This window comes from Xyrauchen texanus, chromosome 4 (assembly GCF_025860055.1).
Source record: "Xyrauchen texanus isolate HMW12.3.18 chromosome 4, RBS_HiC_50CHRs, whole genome shotgun sequence".
NCBI lineage: Eukaryota > Metazoa > Chordata > Actinopteri > Cypriniformes > Catostomidae > Xyrauchen > Xyrauchen texanus.
This window is the reverse complement of record NC_068279.1, coordinates 22,266,163-22,286,894: the sequence shown is the minus strand read 5'-3', so window position 1 is coordinate 22,286,894 and position 20,732 is coordinate 22,266,163. Positions and strand designations below refer to the sequence as shown.

The 20,732-nt window shown below is 36.9% G+C and overlaps 1 protein-coding gene across 1 annotated transcript; it reads right to left on the bottom strand.

Annotated features, from left to right (window-relative positions):
• Positions 1 to 2,559: 2,559 nt before the first annotated feature.
• Positions 2,560 to 14,856, bottom strand: LOC127640092 (myosin heavy chain, fast skeletal muscle-like). The gene is made up of 40 exons (XM_052122490.1): positions 14,772 to 14,856; positions 13,908 to 14,126; positions 13,667 to 13,810; positions 13,426 to 13,582; positions 13,299 to 13,326; positions 13,085 to 13,196; positions 12,883 to 12,975; positions 12,652 to 12,715; positions 12,469 to 12,567; positions 12,278 to 12,381; positions 12,062 to 12,200; positions 11,676 to 11,794; positions 11,432 to 11,581; positions 11,164 to 11,334; positions 10,780 to 11,080; positions 10,601 to 10,665; positions 10,432 to 10,519; positions 10,209 to 10,326; positions 9,998 to 10,121; positions 9,760 to 9,896; positions 9,430 to 9,685; positions 9,091 to 9,333; positions 8,823 to 8,999; positions 8,484 to 8,629; positions 8,306 to 8,396; positions 7,836 to 8,225; positions 7,629 to 7,755; positions 7,289 to 7,407; positions 7,010 to 7,206; positions 6,741 to 6,924; positions 6,478 to 6,643; positions 6,254 to 6,378; positions 5,810 to 6,118; positions 4,051 to 4,254; positions 3,839 to 3,964; positions 3,576 to 3,746; positions 3,372 to 3,476; positions 3,156 to 3,251; positions 2,922 to 3,053; positions 2,560 to 2,672 (listed from the first exon to the last, which is right to left on the bottom strand). Exons 2-40 carry the CDS (start codon positions 14,112 to 14,114, stop codon positions 2,658 to 2,660), a joined length of 5,799 nt encoding a protein of 1,932 aa, XP_051978450.1. The 5' UTR covers positions 14,115 to 14,126; positions 14,772 to 14,856; the 3' UTR covers positions 2,560 to 2,657.
• Between the last annotated feature and the right edge of the window lie 5,876 nt (positions 14,857 to 20,732).

The window sequence follows — 20,732 nt, the reverse complement described above, 5'->3', positions numbered from 1 at the left end:
AAATGGAAACGAAACACTGTAGTAGTCAAATATACAATTCATACCCACATTCACTGAGAGTAACACGTTTTAAAGCTGTTAAAAAAAAAGCTGCAAATTTCACTAAATGGTCAAAAGAAATATGTGAAAACATTACTTCTGAGGTCTCTGATTAAATAAACACAAATTCACAGAAGAAAATCATTTAAAATGAGAATTTTAAATCCATGTTATCTCTTTTTTTTTTCTCCAGACAGTTCTGAATACCATGGATTTAGATTTTATACGTGTGTGAGAAAATGTCAGGAGTCAAACATGAAATCTGGTCACAGAAAAACATCAACCTCAGTAATCAAAAACATCTACACATTTGAAATTTGATAAACAGCCGCCATAAACATAGATTTGACAACAGACTGCTATTTCCATCCGCATATTTAATGCAACAATGTATTCCTTCTCTTTGAGACCAGATGAAACGTCTACTGCACTGTCAATAAACACAATTACACTGACAACATTTAGTCATATGATATATCTCTGCATGTAAATGTAATAATATATGTATATTTTACACACCAGACCAATTTAATTAAATTTATGCTGTATTATAACACATTTGATTTCAAGTTTATAATATCTTATCAAATCATTTATTCTGTATCGTGGCTGGAATGTTTTTTTCTTTTCTTTTCTACTTTTTTAAAATATTTTTTACATCTTAGTCAAAGAAAGTATCAATTGCAATGTGCTTGAGCATCTCACCACAAGCTGGAACCCCTCTAGTCTCCTCTAAGGCTGGTGGTGCTCTCCTACACACTTATATTAAGGTTAGCTTGCACACTTTGCACTTGCTATATATGAAATATATACATGCTATATATGGACAAGCGTTTTAATAAATGGTAAATATGACAGATATGATAGTCTTACAGTTTGACATTTGGGGATTAAAAAATACCTTATAAAGTAAACAACAGATTTTTACAGTTTCAGTTACAATGTTTATGAATTTTTTTACTGTAAATATATCAAACCTTTTTATTTATTTTTTACAGTACCTGTAAAATGTACTGGTTGTTCTGTAAAGTGGTTTACATTTTAACTGTAGTTTTTACATTATTATTCTGGCAAACACAGCTGCCAGATTGTTTTTGTAAAAACAACAGGATTTTCTTTACAGTGTAAAGGTACGCCATTAATTTGACAACGTGGCATTAATAATAGTTTAGTAAAGTTCAGTAAAGTCACCACTTTCAGATTAAATAACACATGCTAGATTAAGTCATAATCACTTTATAAAATGTATTAACATTTATAGTCTTTATTATCAAATTGACTACCAAGAAAAGCAATTACACATTACAAAACCTAGATGGGGTATATAGTTTTTAAATAGCATATCTTTATGAGAAAAAAAAAGGACACATTTAAGATCTCACTATTTTTATCACAAGCATGGGCAATTAATTTAACAGGCAAGCTGTAAAAAGTATTTCAATGATTGACATTCAATATACCATTACAGTGCACTTATAGTGCACATGACATGAGAGTTTATACCTTGTGCAAACTGATTCTTTTTATGATTGGGATGGGTAGACTTTATCACCTGACAAGGGGAAAGTTTCAGTGTTTCAGTCATTTGCCTTGTCAGGAACACAACAATGTTTCCATTTATATCACTCTCTCATGGTCATTTGTCTTAATTATACTGCTATTTGTAAAATATGTGAATCTTTGAATTATGTATTTAATTATTTCAACCTTGGTTTAAAATTAGAAAATGCTGTTGAATTAAATAATGCAGTTCTAGGTTTTAGTTGATGTAATTATTAGCCTAAACTTCATTACTTGTTAAACTGAATCATTTTCTTCTTTCAAGATGACTGTTAATCACAGTCAGTAAAGTATTGAGTCTAGCCTACATAAAATTCCAAAGAGATTTCCTTGGAATTTAAAGCTTCAGTAAAGAATCTAAAATGAATCATAAGACATGTTAATGTTGTGTCAGTATGAGCAACCGGACATACACAGAATCTATTTTTAGATCCACTCTTTCAATCTTTATGTCTCATATCACAATTATACAACCATCTAATATATAATATCCATAACATCCCATTTATTGTTTTTTTGTTTTTTTTTGGCATTGGTAATAAGGAAGAGGCAAATTACACTTAAGTGCAGCCAAGTATGTTCCTATGAGGAGACTTGATATTCTATTAATACAGCAATATATATTAGATTAGATTAGATTATTGCAAAGTAGATCACTGACTGAAATTGCTCAAGAATGATGGCTAATATCTATTCCGAATGCAGATGACTCTATGAAGATGACATAAACACTACCATTTTCTTAAAGGAACCTTTTAACCTTTATGGAGTTTTTGTTTCTCACCACAAATGTTAAATGTTACTTGATATTTAAGTAGATGCAATACACACACAATGGCCAGCATAATGCAATCTGCATGATGTAAATATAAAAGTTTTGATTTAATAACAAAAATGTCAGGTTTTTGTATCGTGATTGTGCACCTTGCTATAAAATCACACAAAGGCGAGTGAAATGATGGTATGTACAGGTTTATTTCATAAAGAAAAGAGAAGTAGTTCTACAAAACAATCATATTATATGACTTCAGTAGATGCTCCTTTTATGCTTTATGGATTCACTCTTCTTTGCCCTGGGAGAGAAGAAAGAGGTTTTCTTTGTTTACTGCACTTTACTGCAAAATACTGCACTTCATATACAGTGTTAATATCACAGATATGTAAATGTCATACAGTATATGTAACATAAGTAAAACGCTATTGCCATAAATCTACTGCTGCTGCTAAGAAGTATCATTGTAATTGGAGAATGTTTGTCAGATAATTGTATTTGTATAAAGAAGCTGAATTATTCATGCAAGAATTTATCTACTCAGTCTGACCTTTCCAGCATCACGGCTCTTGGCTCTGAGCTTGTTGACCTGAGACTCAGCAATGTCAGCACGCTCGTCAGCCTCTTCCAGCTCATGCTGCGCCTTCCTCAACTTAGACAAGTGAGTGTTGGCTTGCTCCTCCTAAATGTTTTTTGTGACATGTTTATTAACTTTGCAAATTTGTTAATATCACTGGTCATGTTTATAACTAAAGCAATGCAATTCATAATAGATTTTACATACCGCCTCCTCAGCCTGCCTCTTGTAGGCCTTGACCTTCATCTGCAGCTTATCAACCAGATCCTGGAGTCTGGTGACGTTCTTCTTATCCTCCTCAGTCTGTAACAATACAAATACTAGATTTATTCTTTATTCTTTACTACAAATAGGTATTTCCAGTATGTGCACTATTATGCAAAATCTTCTATAAGAAAGGACCTATGCAGGGTATGATCATACCTGGTAGGTGAGCTCCTTAACTCTCCTCTCATATTTGCGGACACCTTTAACAGCATCAGATCCACGTCTCTGTTCTGCCTCAACTTCAGTCTCAAGCTCACGGACCTAAATGGTACATAACATTAAAACTTATAGGTTTACATTGTCTAACATATAAAGTCAGTATTAGAGTATGACAGACACTTCAAATAAAAGCAAGCTTACTCTAGACTCCAGTTTCTGGAGTTGTTTCTTTCCTCCCTTCATGGCCAGATTCTCAGCCTCATCCAGACGGTGCTGTAGGTCCTTCACTGTGACCTCCAGGTTTTTCTTCATCCTCTCAAGGTGAGCACTGGTGTCCTGCTCCTTTTTGAGCTCTTCTGCCATCATTGCAGCCTAATTGGCATAAGCAAAGTCAGTGAGAATCTTTGCTACACTCCAAGAGGTCAATTTTGATTTTTAAAATGTTTTATAACTTAAAAACTAACATCAGTGATGGCCTTCTTAGCCTTCTCTTCTGCATTTCTTGCTTCCTGGACAATATCATCAACTTCACCCTGAATTTGGCCAAGGTCAGCCTCAAGCTTCTTCTTGGTGTTCAGAAGACTTGTGTTCTGAAACAGAAGTGAGATGTGATTATCTTTCGTCTACATTTGTGAGTTGTAATTGGGTCACAAAAGAGATCTTTTGTAATGATTACCTGAGAGTGCAGCAGTCCAACTCGCTCACTGGCGTCCACCAGCTCTTGTTCAGCCACTTTGCGGCCTCTCTCTGTCTGCTCCACAGCAGCTCTCAGCTCCTCAATCTCAGCCTGCATCAGAGTGTTTCTGCGCTCCACCATGGCCACCTGCTCTTTCATGTCTTCATGTCCTCTCAGGGCATCATCAAGGTGCAGTTGGGCATCCTAAAAATTTATTACAGGGGGTTTATCTATGCACCAATTTTTTTTTTATTGGCTAATTTTTCTGTAGAACTATTTTTTTATTTTCACTAACCAATGAATGCCATAATATGTGGTAAACGTGACATAATATGGCCAAACGCTATAGAATACCTAAAGGTTTTTAAGCCAAAATGCATCAGATTTGTTTTTGTTTATATATATATATATATATATATATATATATATATATATATATATATATATATGTATACGTCCCATTTTCAGGACACTGTATTTTAAAGATAATTTTTATAAAAATGCAAATAATTTTACAGATCTTTATTGTAAAGGGTTTAAAAAAACATGCTCTTTTTTTTAAGCTCATCTGCATGAACGTGACTTAGGAATGCTGCATGGAGGCAAGAGGACTGCAGATGTGGCCAGGGCAATAAATTGTAATGTAAATACTGTGAGATGCCTACGACAGCGCTACAGGGAGACATGAAAGACAAATGATCATCCTCGCAGTGGCATATCACGTGTAACAACACCTGCACTGCATCGATACATCCGAATATCACACCTTCGGGCAACAACAACTGCCTGAGTTACACCAGGAATGCACAATCCTTCCAACTGTGAATGTCCGCAATAGGCTGAGAGAGGCTGGACTGAGGGCTTGTAGGCTTTTTGTAAGGCAGGTCGTTACCAGACATCAACTGCAACAATGTCGCCTATGGGCACAAACCCACCTTCGCTGAATTAGACAGGACTGGCAAAAAGTGCTCTTCACTGACGAATCGCAGTTTTGTTTCACCAGGGGTGATGGTCGGACTTGTGTTTATCATCGAAGGAATGAGCGTTACACCAAGGCCTGTACTCTGGAGCAGGATCGATTTGGAGGTGGAGGGTCCATCATGGTCTGGGGCGGTGTGTCACAGCATCATTGGACTGAGCTTGTTGTCATTGCATGCAATCTCAACGCTGTGCATTAAAGGGAAGATATCCTCTTCCCTCATGTGGTACCCTTCCCGCAGGCTCATTCTGATATGACCCTCCAGCATGACAATGCCATCAGCTATACTGCTCATGCTGTGCGTGATTTCCTGCAAGACAGGAATGTCAGTGTTCTGCCATGGCCAGCGAAGAGCCCGGATCTCAGTCCCATTGATCACATTTGAGACCTGTTGGATCGAAGGGTGAGGGCTAGGACAATTCCCTCCAGAAATGTCCAGGATCTTGCAAGTGCCTTGACGGAAGTGTGGGGTAACATCTCACTGCAAGAACTGGCAAATCTGATGCAGTCCATCAAGAGGCGATGCACTGTAGTACTTAATGCAGCTGATGGCCACACCAGATACTGACTGTTGCTTTTGATTTTGACCCCCCCCCCCCCTTTTTTTTTCAGGGACACATTATCCAATTTCTGTTAGTCACATCTCTGACACACAGTCAGACTTTTAAATATTATGCCCCACATAAGTACTTTTTTTTTATTGTGTTATTCTATATAATTCAGCATTAGACAGTGTACACGTATTAATTAAACTCCAAAAGCTAGAGCAAAGTCACATACCTTGAGTTGTCCCTGAACATTCCTCAGTTGTTTCTGGGATTCACCAGCCTGGCGATTGGCATGGCTCAGCTGAATCTCCATCTCATTAAGATCTCCCTCCATCTTCTTCTTGATTCTCAGGGCATCATTCCTGCTCCTGACCTCAGAGTCCAGAGTGCTCTGCATGGACTCAATGACTCTCTGGCTGTTCCTCTTGATTTGCTCTATCTCCTCATCCTTCTCTGCAAGTTTTCTGTCAATCTCACCCTTGACCTGGTTTAGCTCAAGCTGGACACGAAGAATCTTGGACTCCTCATGCTCCAGGGTGCCCTGTGAAAAATATAATATTAAAAATTACCAACAGTAGATTAAACAATATCTTAGCACTAAAAAACATTTATTGCCAATGTAATATATTGTTTTAACAAGAATTTCAGTAAGAAATCCTAATTTTGAGATTCTCACTTCAGCCTCCTCCAGTGCAGTCTGAATCTCAGACTTCTCAGTCTCCACTGCCTTCTTGGACTTTTCCAGCTCATGAATGCTCTTACCAGTCTCACCTAACTGTTCTGTCAGATCTGAAATCTCCTCTACAGTTGAAAAAGGAAATATCATTATAAATATGATGTGAATTACAACAGAATGTATAACGGTAAAGATATTCATTTATTCATTAATCTACATCTTACGCTGCAGATTCTTGTTTTCTCTCTTGAGTGTCTCCAGCTGATCCAGAGTCTCCTCATAGGAGTTCTTCATCTTAAACAGCTCAGTGCTGAGTGAGCGAGACTCTTTCTGGGCACCTTCCAGCTCTGCCTGACCTTCCTCATACTTCTGCTTCCATTCTGCCAGAACCTTGAGTAGAGACATTTCAGGGTCAGGTTAAACTATTATTACTCAATTTAGCTTGTAAGAGAAATTATCATATTACAGAATTAGTCAAATTGTTAACCTTGTCAAAGTTCCTTTGCTTCTTGTCAAGGTTGGCAGCCAAAGCATTGGATCTTTCCACATCAATCATGAGGTCCTCCACTTCACCCTGGAGTCTCTGTTTGGTCTTCTCCAGAGAGGCACATTTAGAGTTCACTGCCTCAATTTGTTCCTCTGCCTCTTGCAGACGTTGAGCCAGCTTCTTCCTGTTTAGGAGCACACATTATCTTACACTCAGTGGACCATAATTGTTGTGAGAATAAAGAGTAATTCTGATCAAAGTGTACATACTTGGATTCCTCAAGTTCCTCTGTGCGCTGGATGGCATCAGTTTCATATTTGGTCCTCCACTGAGCAACCTCGCTGTTGGCCTTAGACATTCCCCGCTGCAGCTCAGCCTTTGCCTCCTGCTCTTCCTCAAACTGCTCACGGAGCAGGTCACAGTCATGACGGGCTGACTGCACAGCATGAGCCAGAGCATTCTTGGCCTAAAAAAGACAGTATATGTTCAATGCATTTTCAAAGTCACTGATTCCTCAGATTACTTTTCAGCACAAAATTATTTTTTACCTTCACTTCCTCCTCTATATGTCGCTTTAACTCCTCAATTTGCTGAGTGAAAGCTTGTTTGCCTCTGGTGAGCTGAGAAACTAGAGCCTCCTTCTCCTCCAGCTGACGACCAAATTCACCTGTTGAGATTTTGATTCACTGTCTCAGATCTAAGTCAGTCAATCTATATCAGTTATATATATAAAAACCTCTATGGACTTTATAAAGTTTTTTAATAATGTTTATGTTTGTTTCTTCTAATAAGTCTTTGTTAGAGAAAATAAATGAATAATTATCTTAGTACACTATATTCAATAATTCTCAACATATTATTAATATGTCAATAATTGTAATCTGTTACCATTTTCAGTTTGAAGTCTTGCTCTTTGAGCACTGATGTCATTTATCTGACGAACATTCTCATCATTCTTGGACTTTATTTCACTAAGTTGGTCTTCAAGTGTGCGGCACATCTTCTCAAGATTGCCCTGCAAATACAAATTCATTAGATATTTAAAACATCTTGCACAATCATTGTTGATATTTCTTTGGAAATACAATTCTCAACCTTTGCTTTGGCAACAGCCTCCATGTTGCTGGAGAGATCATCAATCTCCATTTTGAATTCACTCTTCTCCTTCTCAAGCTTCTGCTTGACGCGCTGGAGGTTGTCGATTTGTTCTCCCAGCTCAGCCACGCTGTCAGCCTGCTTCTTGCGGAGGGCAGCAGCAGTGGCTTCATGCTGGAGGGTGGACTCTTCAAGATCACGACGCAGCTTCTGGAATTCAGCCTCACGCTTCTTATTCATCTCGATCTGAGAAGCCGTTGCTCCTCCAGCCTCCTCCAGCCTCTCACTGATCTCTTCAAGTTCCCTGGATAGATCAGCTCTCTGCTTCTCCACCTTTGCACGAGCAGCACGCTCAGCCTCAATCTCTTCCTCCAGTTCCTCAATGCGAGCCTACAGAGGCAATTAGTGACACTTTATAGATCTTGATTTTACCATTTTTTACAATGTTACAAAAGAGTTAATTTAAATACCTGCAGCTCTTTTATCTTCTTCTGGAGTTGAGCTCCAAGTGATTGTTCATCTTCAATCTTGCTGAGAAGCTGGCTTGTTTCAAAGTCTTTCCTGTGTGTAAAAACAGAAATCAAATGAGTCAATTGAAATAAACTATAACTTCACTATAATTTGTGATAAATTAGAAAGAATTCTCACTTCTTTATTTTCTCCTCAGATTGCTGCTTGTCATTCTCCAGGTCCATGATAGATTCTTGGGCAAGTTTCAAGTCCCCTTCAAGCTTCCTCTTGGCTCTCTCCAGGTCCATGCGGAGCTTCTTCTCTTGTTCAAGGGAACCCTCAAGCTGTGCAAAATATTATTATTAATTTGAATAAAATGTGTTAATTTTTATCATCATTATTAGTTGATGGTTTACTTGTAATACACATTCCTGCATTTTTACCTTTATTTTACATACCACCACTTGAAGAAATTACTCTGTGACAAACCAAAATATTCAAAGTATTACCTAATCATATCTCTGTACCACAACTCACATCATCAACTTGCTGCTCAAGCTTTGTCTTAGCTTTGGTCAGGGTGTTGACTTTGTCCTCCTCTGCCTGGAGATCATCCAGAGTCTGCTGATGTGCTTCTTGAAGGGCTTTCTTCTCCTTTGTAAGTTTGGCAATGCTCTCATCCTGTGCTGCCATTTCCTCAGTCAGGTTCTTGACCTGTGTAATGTATGTTACTAAATAAATTTTGTTCAGCCATTTTCATATTCTTCAACATGGTATAAAGAGTCGAAATAAGACCAATTCAGACCTTATTTTCAGTGGCATGTTTCTCCTTTTCCACTTTAGCCAAGGTGAGCTCTAGGTCATCAATGTCTTTCTTCAGCTCAGAGCACTCATCCTCCAGTTTCCTCTTCTTGGCTGTGAGTTCTGCATTGATTTCTTCCTCATCCTCCAGCCTCTCAGTTGTCTCTTTGAGTTTAGATTCAAGCTGAATTTTGCTCTTGATCAGACCCTCACACCTCTCCTCAGCATCTGAGAGATTCTCAGATTCCTGAAAGGAAAATGAGATTTTATATATTATTGTTAAAATGATGTTTCATTTTTAAATGGAACCAAATTTCAGAAACATTCACCAAATCACACTCACAGAGGCTACTTGAAGCTGCAGATCATTCTTCTCTTGTAGCAGTGCTACCATCTTTTCCTCAAGCTCCTTCTTTTTGGCTTCTGCCTTGGCCAAAGCCTCTTTACATTTTGTATAGTCCTCTTTCATGGTTGCCAGTTCCTTTTCAGTCTCAGCACTCTTCAACAGAGGCTTAATCTTGTAGTAAACCTTCATCCATGGCCAGTGTTTGACATTCATGAATGAACGAATGTTGTATTGGATGGTGTAAATGGACTCCCTGTAAATAATTTGTCATGAATTACTCTTGTCACAGTTATTATTGTTGCCATCTTTATAAATGTTATAACTAACCTCCTCTGCATCATCTTTACAAACTCCCTCCTCATCAGGAAACCACGACAGAGAGCCTGAGTCATTGTGACCAGAGCAGCCAGTTTCTCATCACGCATCTCCTCAAGATTACCCAGAAGACCAGCTTTGAAGAATACCTGAATATGTGGGTGTAATAAAGAAGTTTGTTTCCAGTTTTATTGCCTAAAATCATAACTAATGAATATGGAATCTTTGAAGTGTAATGCAGAATATGAACCTTTGTGTGCCCAAATCTGTACTGGTCATGATCAACATCAATGGATCCCAAGAGTTTCTCACAGGCCTTCTTGTTGTCAATAAACTGTCCCTCAGGGATAACACTGGCATTCAGCACCTTGTATCTGTGGAAGAGTTGTCAAAATGCGTCATATGTTTTCATGAAGATAAGCCTCAGACCAGAAATTGTATTTTCATGTGGGCCCATTTACCTTTGTTTGAAGTCACCATAGAGGATTCTGCTGGGAAAGCCCTTTCTGCAGATTCTGATACCCTCCAGAACACCGTTACACCTCAGCTGGTGGATAACCAGGTGGTTCTCCATTAGACCTGTAGAACAATTTACATCTTCAGCTCAGTGCATGAACACTTTACATGACCATACTGATTTATTGTGATAATGTCACAATATCTCTAAGCCCTTCATTACATTACCTGGAGTCTTGGACTCATTGGGAATCAGACAGCGCACAAAATGTGGATGAGTACTCCTCAAGTTGGTCATAAGCTTGCCCAAATTCTCCTGTGGAGAATAAAAATTGTTTTTATATTCCAAATATAGCAATATTGTTTTCATATCAACTTCAACATCCTCTGTACATACCCTGAACTGGGAGGACACAGTTTGCATGGAGCCACCCTTCTTCTTTCCTCCCTTCTTGCCAGTTTCTTTACAAACATTGAAATAATTAGCCAAATTCCAGTTCAAATGAGCTAATTAAATCCTTCTGTCATTTAAATATGATTTTTTAATTATAATAAAATATATATAAATTCAATTACCCTCAACAACTGGTGGGTAGATAGTAGCCAGAAGTTTGACAGAAGACTTCTGGTACAGCTGCAAAACAGACTCATTCAGTGGATCCTTGTTCTTGTCCAACCAGCCAGCGATGTTGTAGTCCACAGTTCCAGCGTAGTGAAGCAGGGAGAAGTGAGCCTCAGCTTTGCCTTTGGCAGGCTTTGGCTTCTGGAAGGCTGCACACTTGCCAAGGTGCTGATCATACAGTTTGTTCTTGAAGGAAGTGTCTGTAGCCTTGGGGAACATGCACTCCTCTTCAAGGATGGAGAAGATACCCATGGGCTATTTGTAAATGAAGAAAGAGTATTACTTAAAGTTACACATTCTGACAACAGCAAATAAAAAAATTTAGAAGACAGTAAAACCTTTTCAATGAGCTCAATGCAAGCAGCCAAGTCCATGCCGAAGTCAATGAACTCCCAAATAATGCCCTCCTTCTTGTACTCCTCTTGTTCCAGCACAAACATGTGGTGGTTAAAGAACTGTTGTAGTTTCTCATTGGTGAAGTTGATGCACAGCTGCTCCATGCTGTTGAACTGGAAAGAGGGAGAGAGAGAGAAACATTCACTGAATACTGAATATGAATCAGTTAACTTGCAATAAAAGAGAACCAGAAAACAGAATCATTCTTACATCAAAGATCTCAAAGCCAGCAATATCCAGCACACCAATGAAGAACTGTCTGGCTTGTTTTGTGTCCAACATCTGGTTGATACGAACGACCATCCACAAGAACATCCTCTCATAGATAGACTTGGCCAAAGCACTAACAGAGTTGTACACCTGTGAGTAGAATACAGAAAATATTACTCAAACTTGCTCTGATTTTGCCAAAATATTTCTTTGCTGGCAAATCTTAGCTGGACATACTGCATACCTGTGGCACGGTTTGACCTTTGGTCACAAACTCATTTCCGACCTTCACTCTGGGATAGCACAAAGCCTTCAGCATATCAGCAGAGTTCAAGCCCAGAAGGTAAGCAATTTTGTCAGCATCTAATAAATAAATTGTTCTTCATTTATTTATTCATTCATTCTTCATTTATTTATATTTAAATTATATTTTTATATGCATGGCAAGACACTCTTAATAAATGCACCACATTCATTGGAACTGATTCCTTCCAATAATTCCCTTCCATACTCAGTTGTTCACACTATTTCAGTATCTCCTATTAAGGTATATCTTTAGCCCAAGCTAAAACAGAAGCTATGCGAAAGGTCTCAAGCACACATGATCAAATAAAAGCTCTTCCCACTCACCCTCAGTGCCATCAGGCTCAGCCTGCTCCTCACGCTGCTTCTGCTTGAACTTCAAGTTACCATGATGCAGCACAGCTCCAGTGAACTTGTAGATGCCCATCTTCTCCTCAGCAGTAAAGCCCAGAATGTCAATAGCAGTCTAAAAAGTATATATTAGTTTCAGTATATCCCGAAGAAATTAGGAGACATATATATTCAGTTGATTTTAAAACTCACATCAGTTGCAACCAGCTCTTCTTTATCATCAATGCTTGCCACTGTGATCTGACCCTGACTGCACATGTGGAAGTCATAGGGGTTGGTGGTGATGAGTGTCATTTCTGTAAAAATGCAGAGCATTTATGACAGAGTATTTTACAATATATTTTCCATTTGAAAACAGATTTGATTGAAATGTGTCCACCTACCAATCAGCTCAGGCTTATGGTTGGTCATCATCTGGTAGAATATGTGGTAGCCTCTCTCATCTGGAAGCTGGAATGTTACTCTAGACTTCTCCAGCAGATCTGGTCATGTAATTAAGTAAAAAGATCTGAACATATCACCAATATCAGAATGGAACATAGCATGTTTAATACACATCAACTTACATGTCTCAATATCAGCACTGGCCAGTTTGCCGCTTGTTCCAAAGTGAATTCTAATGAATTTACCCTGTGTTGTGTAAATAAATAAATAAAGATAAATAAATGCTTTTGTTACTGGACATTTCAATTTGTTGGTTTGTTTGAATATGTCCAAAGCCACAATGCCCATATTGTAAAAACGTAAAAACACAGCTGGTTATAATTGAATTTACATTTTGATGAGATCAAACTTACAAAACGAGAAGAGTTGTCATTTCTCACAGTCTTGGCATTACCATAAGCCTCTAGCAGAGGGTTGGCAGCAATGATCTGGTCCTCAAGAGATCCCTGTGTTGTGTGAAGGGTTGAACTCATTTCATGTCTCATATAAAACATCATTTGCAAATAGTTTGTGGTATTTTTAACATAGATATAAATATAATTGTGTATCTCATACCTGCATTTTGCTGGAACCTTGATCTTTCTTCTTGTCACCATGCACTGCAACTGTGGCAAAGTACTGGATGACACGTTTGGTGTTCACAGTCTTTCCAGCACCAGATTCTCCACTGTTTATGAGAGATGATTAGACAGAAGATGATCAGACATGTGCAAGTTCAATAGGAAGAAAATATAACTGTTCTCAACATCTCATAACAGTATGCACTTACGTAATCAGGACAGACTGGTTCTCTCTGTCTGTAAGTTCAAAGGTAATAATGTTTAAGTAATTGTTTAATAGAAACTAAAAACAAAATCCACAAAATCAGAATCACCTTGTATAAATCAAGATCTTACCAGTAAGCATGAACTGATAGGCATTGTCAGAGACAGAGAAGATGTGGGGTGGGGCCTCCATACGCTTTTTGCCTCTGTAGGCAGCAACTACTTCTGCATCATATACTGGGAGCCACTTGTAGGGGTTCACAGTAGCACAGAACAGCCCAGAGTAGGTCTGAAATGAGCAGAGAAGTGGTCAGATAACAGCAACACAGTCAAAGTCAGTTTGAATTCTGTTTTTCTTTGCTTCTTAACTTACGTAAATCATCCATGCTGCATAACGCTCTTTGAGGTTGTACAGCACAGAGGGTTCGTTGAGATGGGTCATCATGGCCATGTCCTCAATCTTGTCATACTTGGGTGGATTCATTGGGTTGACATCATCCTCTTTAACTGTTTTCTCCTATACATATCATCCAGCAGATATTATATTAATTAAGACTATTTAATTTATTTGTATGAGATGAGAATCTAGTTTTCATGAAAAGTGGAAAATTCACCTCCTTAGTGTCAAGCACAATAACGGTGACTTTGCCACCATCTTTGCTCTTGATTGTTCCTTTAACATACAACTCCTTGGAATCAGTCACATAGCAGGCAGTCTTGGCATCAAAGGGCTTGCTCTGAGCCTCAATTCTCTCCTTCTCAGGCTTACGTAGGTAAATGGCAGCCTTGCCATAAATGGCCATCTCTGCGTCCGTACTCATGGTGGCGACTTACTAAAGAGATAGGACAAGAGATAACTACAGTGTCCATTTAAAATTTCAAAAACATTGCATGTAAATAAAGACAAGACTTTCATGGAGTTGCAGAAATTATGTTCATGATCGAGGTATATTCATATGTTTTGGCCAACGCATACAGACACACATTATGGAGACGTGTAAAATCTCAGGACAAAATCCATTCTGTTTCTAGAACTTAATTTTAAATGCAAATTAAAGTAAATATCGTGAATACATTTCAAATGTTCACTTTTCTGTTTTTTGAAAGTATTTAAAGTAAACAGCATAAATATGCACTTTCTGCTTCTTGAACTGTTTAAAATCAACTTCAGTTTGAATGTACAATTTCTATTTTATTTTAACATTTTAAAGTAAATAAATACATCACAAATGATAAATTTTCCAAAAGTTTTTAAGTAAATACTTTACAAAAGTACACTTTTCTCTTTTTTTCGGTGTTTTAAAGTAAATTAATGATAAATGTACACTTGTCTGTTTTTCACTTTTTTATGTTTTAACAGCTTATTCGTAACTTGATACCGAAAATGCAACAAGCCATTTGTCTTCTTTAATTCTCACTCCAACAAATGTTTTTCTCTGATCTCATGCTCATATAATGACACTGAATCCTCAACTCACCGTTTGTTCTATGAGACCAGATGAAACTTCCACTAACCTTCAATGAAAAATAAACAAAATTACTGCAAGCACAAATGAATAATTGATTAGAATACAAACACAGGCAGCACAGGCTCTTACCACGAGCAGTAGCTTCCCAGGTCTCCTCTGCATCTCCTCTGGGCTCCACTCTTGGCTTTTATTGAAGTAGACTTGCATACTAAGCAGAATCCATACATGGGCAAGCCCATACATTCTGATATATGTGTAGGTTTCCCTAGCATGCACAGTCATAAACTGAAATGGCATGCTTTTTTGGTGTGAACGCAATGTCATTTTTTATTAGAATTACATATGAGCATTTTTATTAATTCAATTATGCTACTTTATTTTGTGTCAACCTATTTTATGGCTGGGTTATATATAAACCGCTTCACAGAAATGAACAGTCATCACTTTAATGGTTAAAAAAAATGTCTTTAGTCATTCTAATAACTAAGGTCACAACTTATGTCACATTTACATTTAGTCATTTAGCAGACGCATACACTTTTGTAGCCATATTTGTAGTCTTATCAAGTGCATAATTTCAGCTGGCAATTACCATATACATATGCCATAGTAGATGTCAAAAAATACTTTTCATTTGAAGTCTATTAATATCTTACTTGAACATATGACTGAAGCCACTGAGTCCTTTCTTTGGAGGAGGTAGTAAAAACTTTAATGGGCACACTGAAGTCATAAGTACTGGCAGATTCATTGCTGTTATGTATTAGGCATTAATGTAAATTCAGCCTTACTATGTTAAAGTAAAGTGACTCTTTTAAGTTCCATCCTTGAATGTTTTAGTTCAATCTTGTTTTATTCTAGAAAATATATTTTTTTATTCTGTTTTTTTTTGAATATGAACACATCTCACCTTCACTTCATTTCATGAAGTTTAATTTCCCCTGTAGCAGCCAAGTATGACAACGATAGGACTAATCACTATATCTATATCACTATATATAATCATTGATATGATAAATCTGTCAGAAAATCAGCATGCCAGACAGATATGGTAAAAAAGAATAGTGGAAGAATATAAAATATTGTGGAAAGTAAAGTTTGTAAAAATGATCATGATAGAGTACTATTTCTTGATAATGTTGAAAAGAAAGATGTGACTTTGGAAGATTTAAAGCTTGCAAAAAAAAAAAAAAATTCTCAGGACAGGCGAGTAACATGTCAGAATGTGTAAACACAATAATATTTTAAAGAGAAAGCCCCAGTGATGAAAGTCTTTAAATGCATATTCCCCATTTGGTTAAAATACTTTTGCTACTATTTTTGCAAATGTTCGGTCTATGTTGCTGAAATAGCTGAATGTATTTACTTCCCATATATGGACCTTTGCATTGCAGTTGTGCATTTGATCAACAGATTTATATTGCACATGGTTTAAACTGTACACATTATCAACAACCACAATGAAAGTCTCAGTCACAGGGAGACTACAATGAGTTTCATGGGGTTGGTGTTTGAGATTTAGAGCCATATATTCATCCTTAGGTGGTGAAAGGCTGCTAGCCATATTACTTAAAACATATCCAACATATATTTTGAATCCCAGTATCTGCATTGATTCTGCACCTGTAGTGACCCTCGTGCAGTGACAGACATTTGTAGAATTATAAGAGTAATGGAGCCTGAGATTTTGAGAAGATTAAGGCAGATTAAGGCAGATGTGCAGGTCTCTGAGAGGAATCATAAATGAAAGCCAATTGCCATCTGTTATGATGACAAATGAATGTATCTTATATTAAGTTTAAAGATGGACATTCTTTTCCATGCTGAAAACAGGCCAGGCTTTGCATCCATTCATTTCAGCACTATTGTTCCACAAAGAGTGTTTCAAAAAGTAAGCATCATAGAAACCGTGAAGAGAAACTGAACATAACATTACAGTGTTATGTTCAGTCTGGAAACCCTTCTGGAAACCCTTCTTTCCAGACGTAACAAACAGCCCATTTTTTGGTGCCAGTCACAACAAATACCTTAAGAAAACTGTGATTATTCCCTTAAAATTATAACTAAAAATTGTTTTTTAACTTGAGGGGTTTTTGCAACTGGGCCTAGGCCTACTTCATGTCAGAGACATTGATTGCTAAGACACCTGAGAGATAAGTGTCTGTTTTATGCCACTACCAAGCATCAGAGGAAAACAACATCCCTGTTTTACTGGCAACAGTTCTCATCTTCCTTGGTGTCTGTTTAATAATGTCTTAATGACACAGAAATAAGTATAATCATCTCTCTATATTGCTCAAGTCTTCCTAAACCCTCAGTTCACAGAATATTTGGTCCTATGGTCTTAAATTGCATCAATTCAAGTCAAACTTTAACATGGACTTGATTTCTTGATCCATATAACTGCTGGAACGGCATCTAATCATTTAACTTTCAGATTATTTTAAATTTATATGTATTATTTTTAATGTGTGACATCGTAATTTATCACATGTCATTGAGTCTTCTGTGACCCTCTGTTTAATGTAGGAACTTGAATTAATGCTCGTTTTCTGAATGATTCACAAATGGTATATGCCCTCCTTTACATGATCCTGTTGGCAAGCTTCCCTCATCTTCCTCAATATTCTTTTCCTTTAAAAATGTAAATCCAGTGAGCATACATTTATTAGCACACTATTGAATGCATATTTGAGATTTAATACCAGAATATTTCAATCTTATTCCAGCCAGGAAGACACAAATAGTCCTGTCAGTGCCTTCTGTTCTGAAGAGAGAGATTATATCAGTCTTAACATTTGTTATCAGCTGTTTGCCTCTGACATATGTAAGTGATATTTACTAAAGGTTATATCTTTTTTTACACCCCAGTGTTTTTATTTCAATAAACTAATGTTGAATGTCAGTTTCTCATAACTATAGGGGGACTTTTGTAATGAGTTTTATTGGGGAAGGATTAATGAGCAAGAAAGAGTGATGATTAAACTCACCTAAGCATTATATAAGACACCAAAGAGTTGGAGTTGTTTTTTCTCAAGGTCTTTTCTCTTTTTAGTAGTTATTTTAAGGGAAAAGTATATTTGTCTTACATGCGTGTCACAGACCATTGTCATGGGCCAATAATCGACTCTACGAATTGAGGATTTGTTGTTGTTTGGAGCTTCTGCTGAATTATTGTTTTATCATTTAGGCAGATGCTATTTGCATTCTGGTGCAAATAATGGTATATTCTATTTACACCCCAGTACAATAGTGGCAGATATTATGTGCACCCTGACCCTAGTGCAAATAATGGTACTAATTGATACCTGGTGCAAACAGTGTCAGATACAATATGTACCCATATTTAAATACTAGCATACGTTACATGGGCATCACTGCAGTGTGTCTATTGTTTATGTAGAGTCCCACATACACACTACATTAACCCGTACCCCTAAACCCAACCTTAGACAACAAAAATAACCTTGGCTTTACTAAAGTAACATGGTTTCACCATGTATTTTTTTGTAAATGTACAGTATTCACAAAATTAACTCTGGTTACTATATTACCACATTACTGTAATAACACCATGGTTAATTGCATTAAAAGTATGGTTTCTGCCAAAAAACATTATTGCAAAAATATTAGTAATACAGTGATGCAATCTATACACAGTTCATGCCGAGTCCGATCGACAGAACTCGTCTTTGGATCATACCATTCTCTGCACTCCTCAATATTCACTGTGAACAACACAGTGAAAATCAACATTTATATACAATTTTTATCTATTATTTTAAGTAGTATTTAAGTAAATATTAAGAGTACAAACAGGAAATTGGATGGGGAAAAGAGTGGGACAAAAACAGATCCCTTCTATTAAGGGAGACTACAAGCATAGCCTAAAATAGCATAAAACATTTGCTCCCATAGACATTCTATGGTGGTACACTGGTGAGGAGACAAGAGACTGTTCTTTTTGAATGGATGTCTGCTATTAAACTGAATAAACTGCTATTAAGAGGAAACAGCTCATACTTTAATGCTAATTTTGAATGGGGAAAAAAAATTGCATTGAATTGATGGGGAAAATGTGCTATGCAGGAAAACCACAAACTACTCAAAATTCATAGGCTCAAAGTTTCAAAGGAGAACATTGAAATCCAGAGTATACAAGAGTACATACATTTCATTAATCTTGCTGGCTTTGTTAAGCTAGCATCGTTGTAGTTCAACTCTGATGAAGCTTTCCTGTCTATGATAGTAAAAATAATCAAGTAAATTGATTTACTTTTTGAAACTTAAAATTGAAACTTTCAACTTTACAAAAAATTATGCTGTAACTTAAAATAAAGCTGTGATATCTGTAATGTATTAATGTCCTCATGGTGTTATTGAAATAAACAACATGATTGTCGATTATGCCTTATAAATACAATTGTCTTCATAAGATGTTGAAAAGATGAAAAATAACCTTTGGGGAAACTAAGCTCACCGGGGGAGCTAGATCTATGCTGATAATTCATGCACATTTTGCTCATAATGCATTTAACCTGTGATTAAAATTGCAATAAACAAACCCTGGCTGCCTTAACATATGTGTACAAGGCACTAAATGTAAAAGTAAATGGTGATGTGACAATGAAAGTTAACTTTTCTAGCACAGAGTGGGATGGTGAAGTTTTCATCAGTAAATATGTGTAAGCTTTATAATAATAAACACAACATTAATATTGAGAGTTTGATTGTGTGCTCTCAAAGAAACCTCAAAGATGTGCTGAAAGTTAAGCTGTACCAGTGTTGCATGGGCGTAGTGCAGACTTTCAGAAGATAGTCAGCTGTTGTGAGAAATTCCTTTTAGGTTCAAAGGGAAGTGAAAAAACTTTCACTAAACAGGTGCAGACTCAATGAGGTGCTCTAAAGAACAACATGCTCCTATTTGTATATTAATGAGAAACTGTACTCTGTGGATGTTTATTATTATTATTATTATTATTATTATTATTATGAAATAAGAGGGAAGATGATAAAGATAATAAAGTTTTAGTTAAATATTATAGTAGCTAAAGCAACAAACAGCAAGTCCATGTCTTGACATGGATGAAGTTTGACTGTGGAATGTAATCCTCAAATTAGGAATACTCAGGGGAACTTAGACTTGCATGTAATGTTAGAAAATGAGGTAATACTACTTGAAGTTGTAATCTGCAAGTGTACCAAGACATTGCCTTGTAGAGTTTTAGCTTTAAGGGTGAATATAATGATTTATCTAGTTCCTTTACATTTAGTCTTCAGCTGTTCCAACAACTTACCCAGGCAGTTTTATGAGCCAAGGCAAGGGGTAAATGCTAGAAACAGGGGGCAAATTACCAGTTCATGTCCTGCTCCAACAAAACAACGTGCTTGGAAAAAACTTACAAACAGAGGTACACTCACATTTATATTTCTTATTCCTGATACCTTGTGTTTACCTGTGGATTTATAAGATTCAATAAAATAAAAATATTTTTTTTAACATTAAATAAAGCAAAAATACTTCTTTGATCCATGAAATTTGACTTGGCACAGGTATTACGCCGGCCGCCCTTCCTGATACAATTCCCAGTTGCTGGGGACTCTCACTCAGATCTATGTGGCAATTTAGAGTCTCCATTTCACTTAACCTGAATGTTTTTGGACTTGTGGGGGAAACCGGAGCACCCGGAGGAAACCCACGTGAACATGGGGAGAACATGCAAACTCCACACAGAAAGGCCCAGTTGAGCCAAGACAAAGTAAAAATACAAATTTCAGTAAATTATTGAATTATTTAGCTTATACAGCTTACTGTATAAAATAATGTTGACTTCATTCAGTGCCAAGTACACATAATGTATTGTTCTATCAGGAAGACTTGCAGACTTGAGTGAAATTTAAGATGACATTTATTTGATGAATATAAAACAGAAAAGTAATATCTCTTTGGCGTAGGCCCCGTCTGGCGGT

Bases quoted from the DNA above. Each gene is read 5' to 3' on its own strand.
- LOC127640092 (XM_052122490.1), bottom strand. From the start codon at position 14,114: ATGAGTACGGACGCAGAGATGGCCATTTATGGCAAGGCTGCCATTTAC. The intron at 13,327-13,425 runs GTAAGATCTTGA...TTGAACTTACAG, and splicing joins CTATCAGTTCATGCTTACTG to ACAGAGAGAACCAGTCTGTC. The intron at 3,252-3,371 runs GTATGATCATAC...GTATTGTTACAG, and splicing joins TTAAGGAGCTCACCTACCAG to ACTGAGGAGGATAAGAAGAA.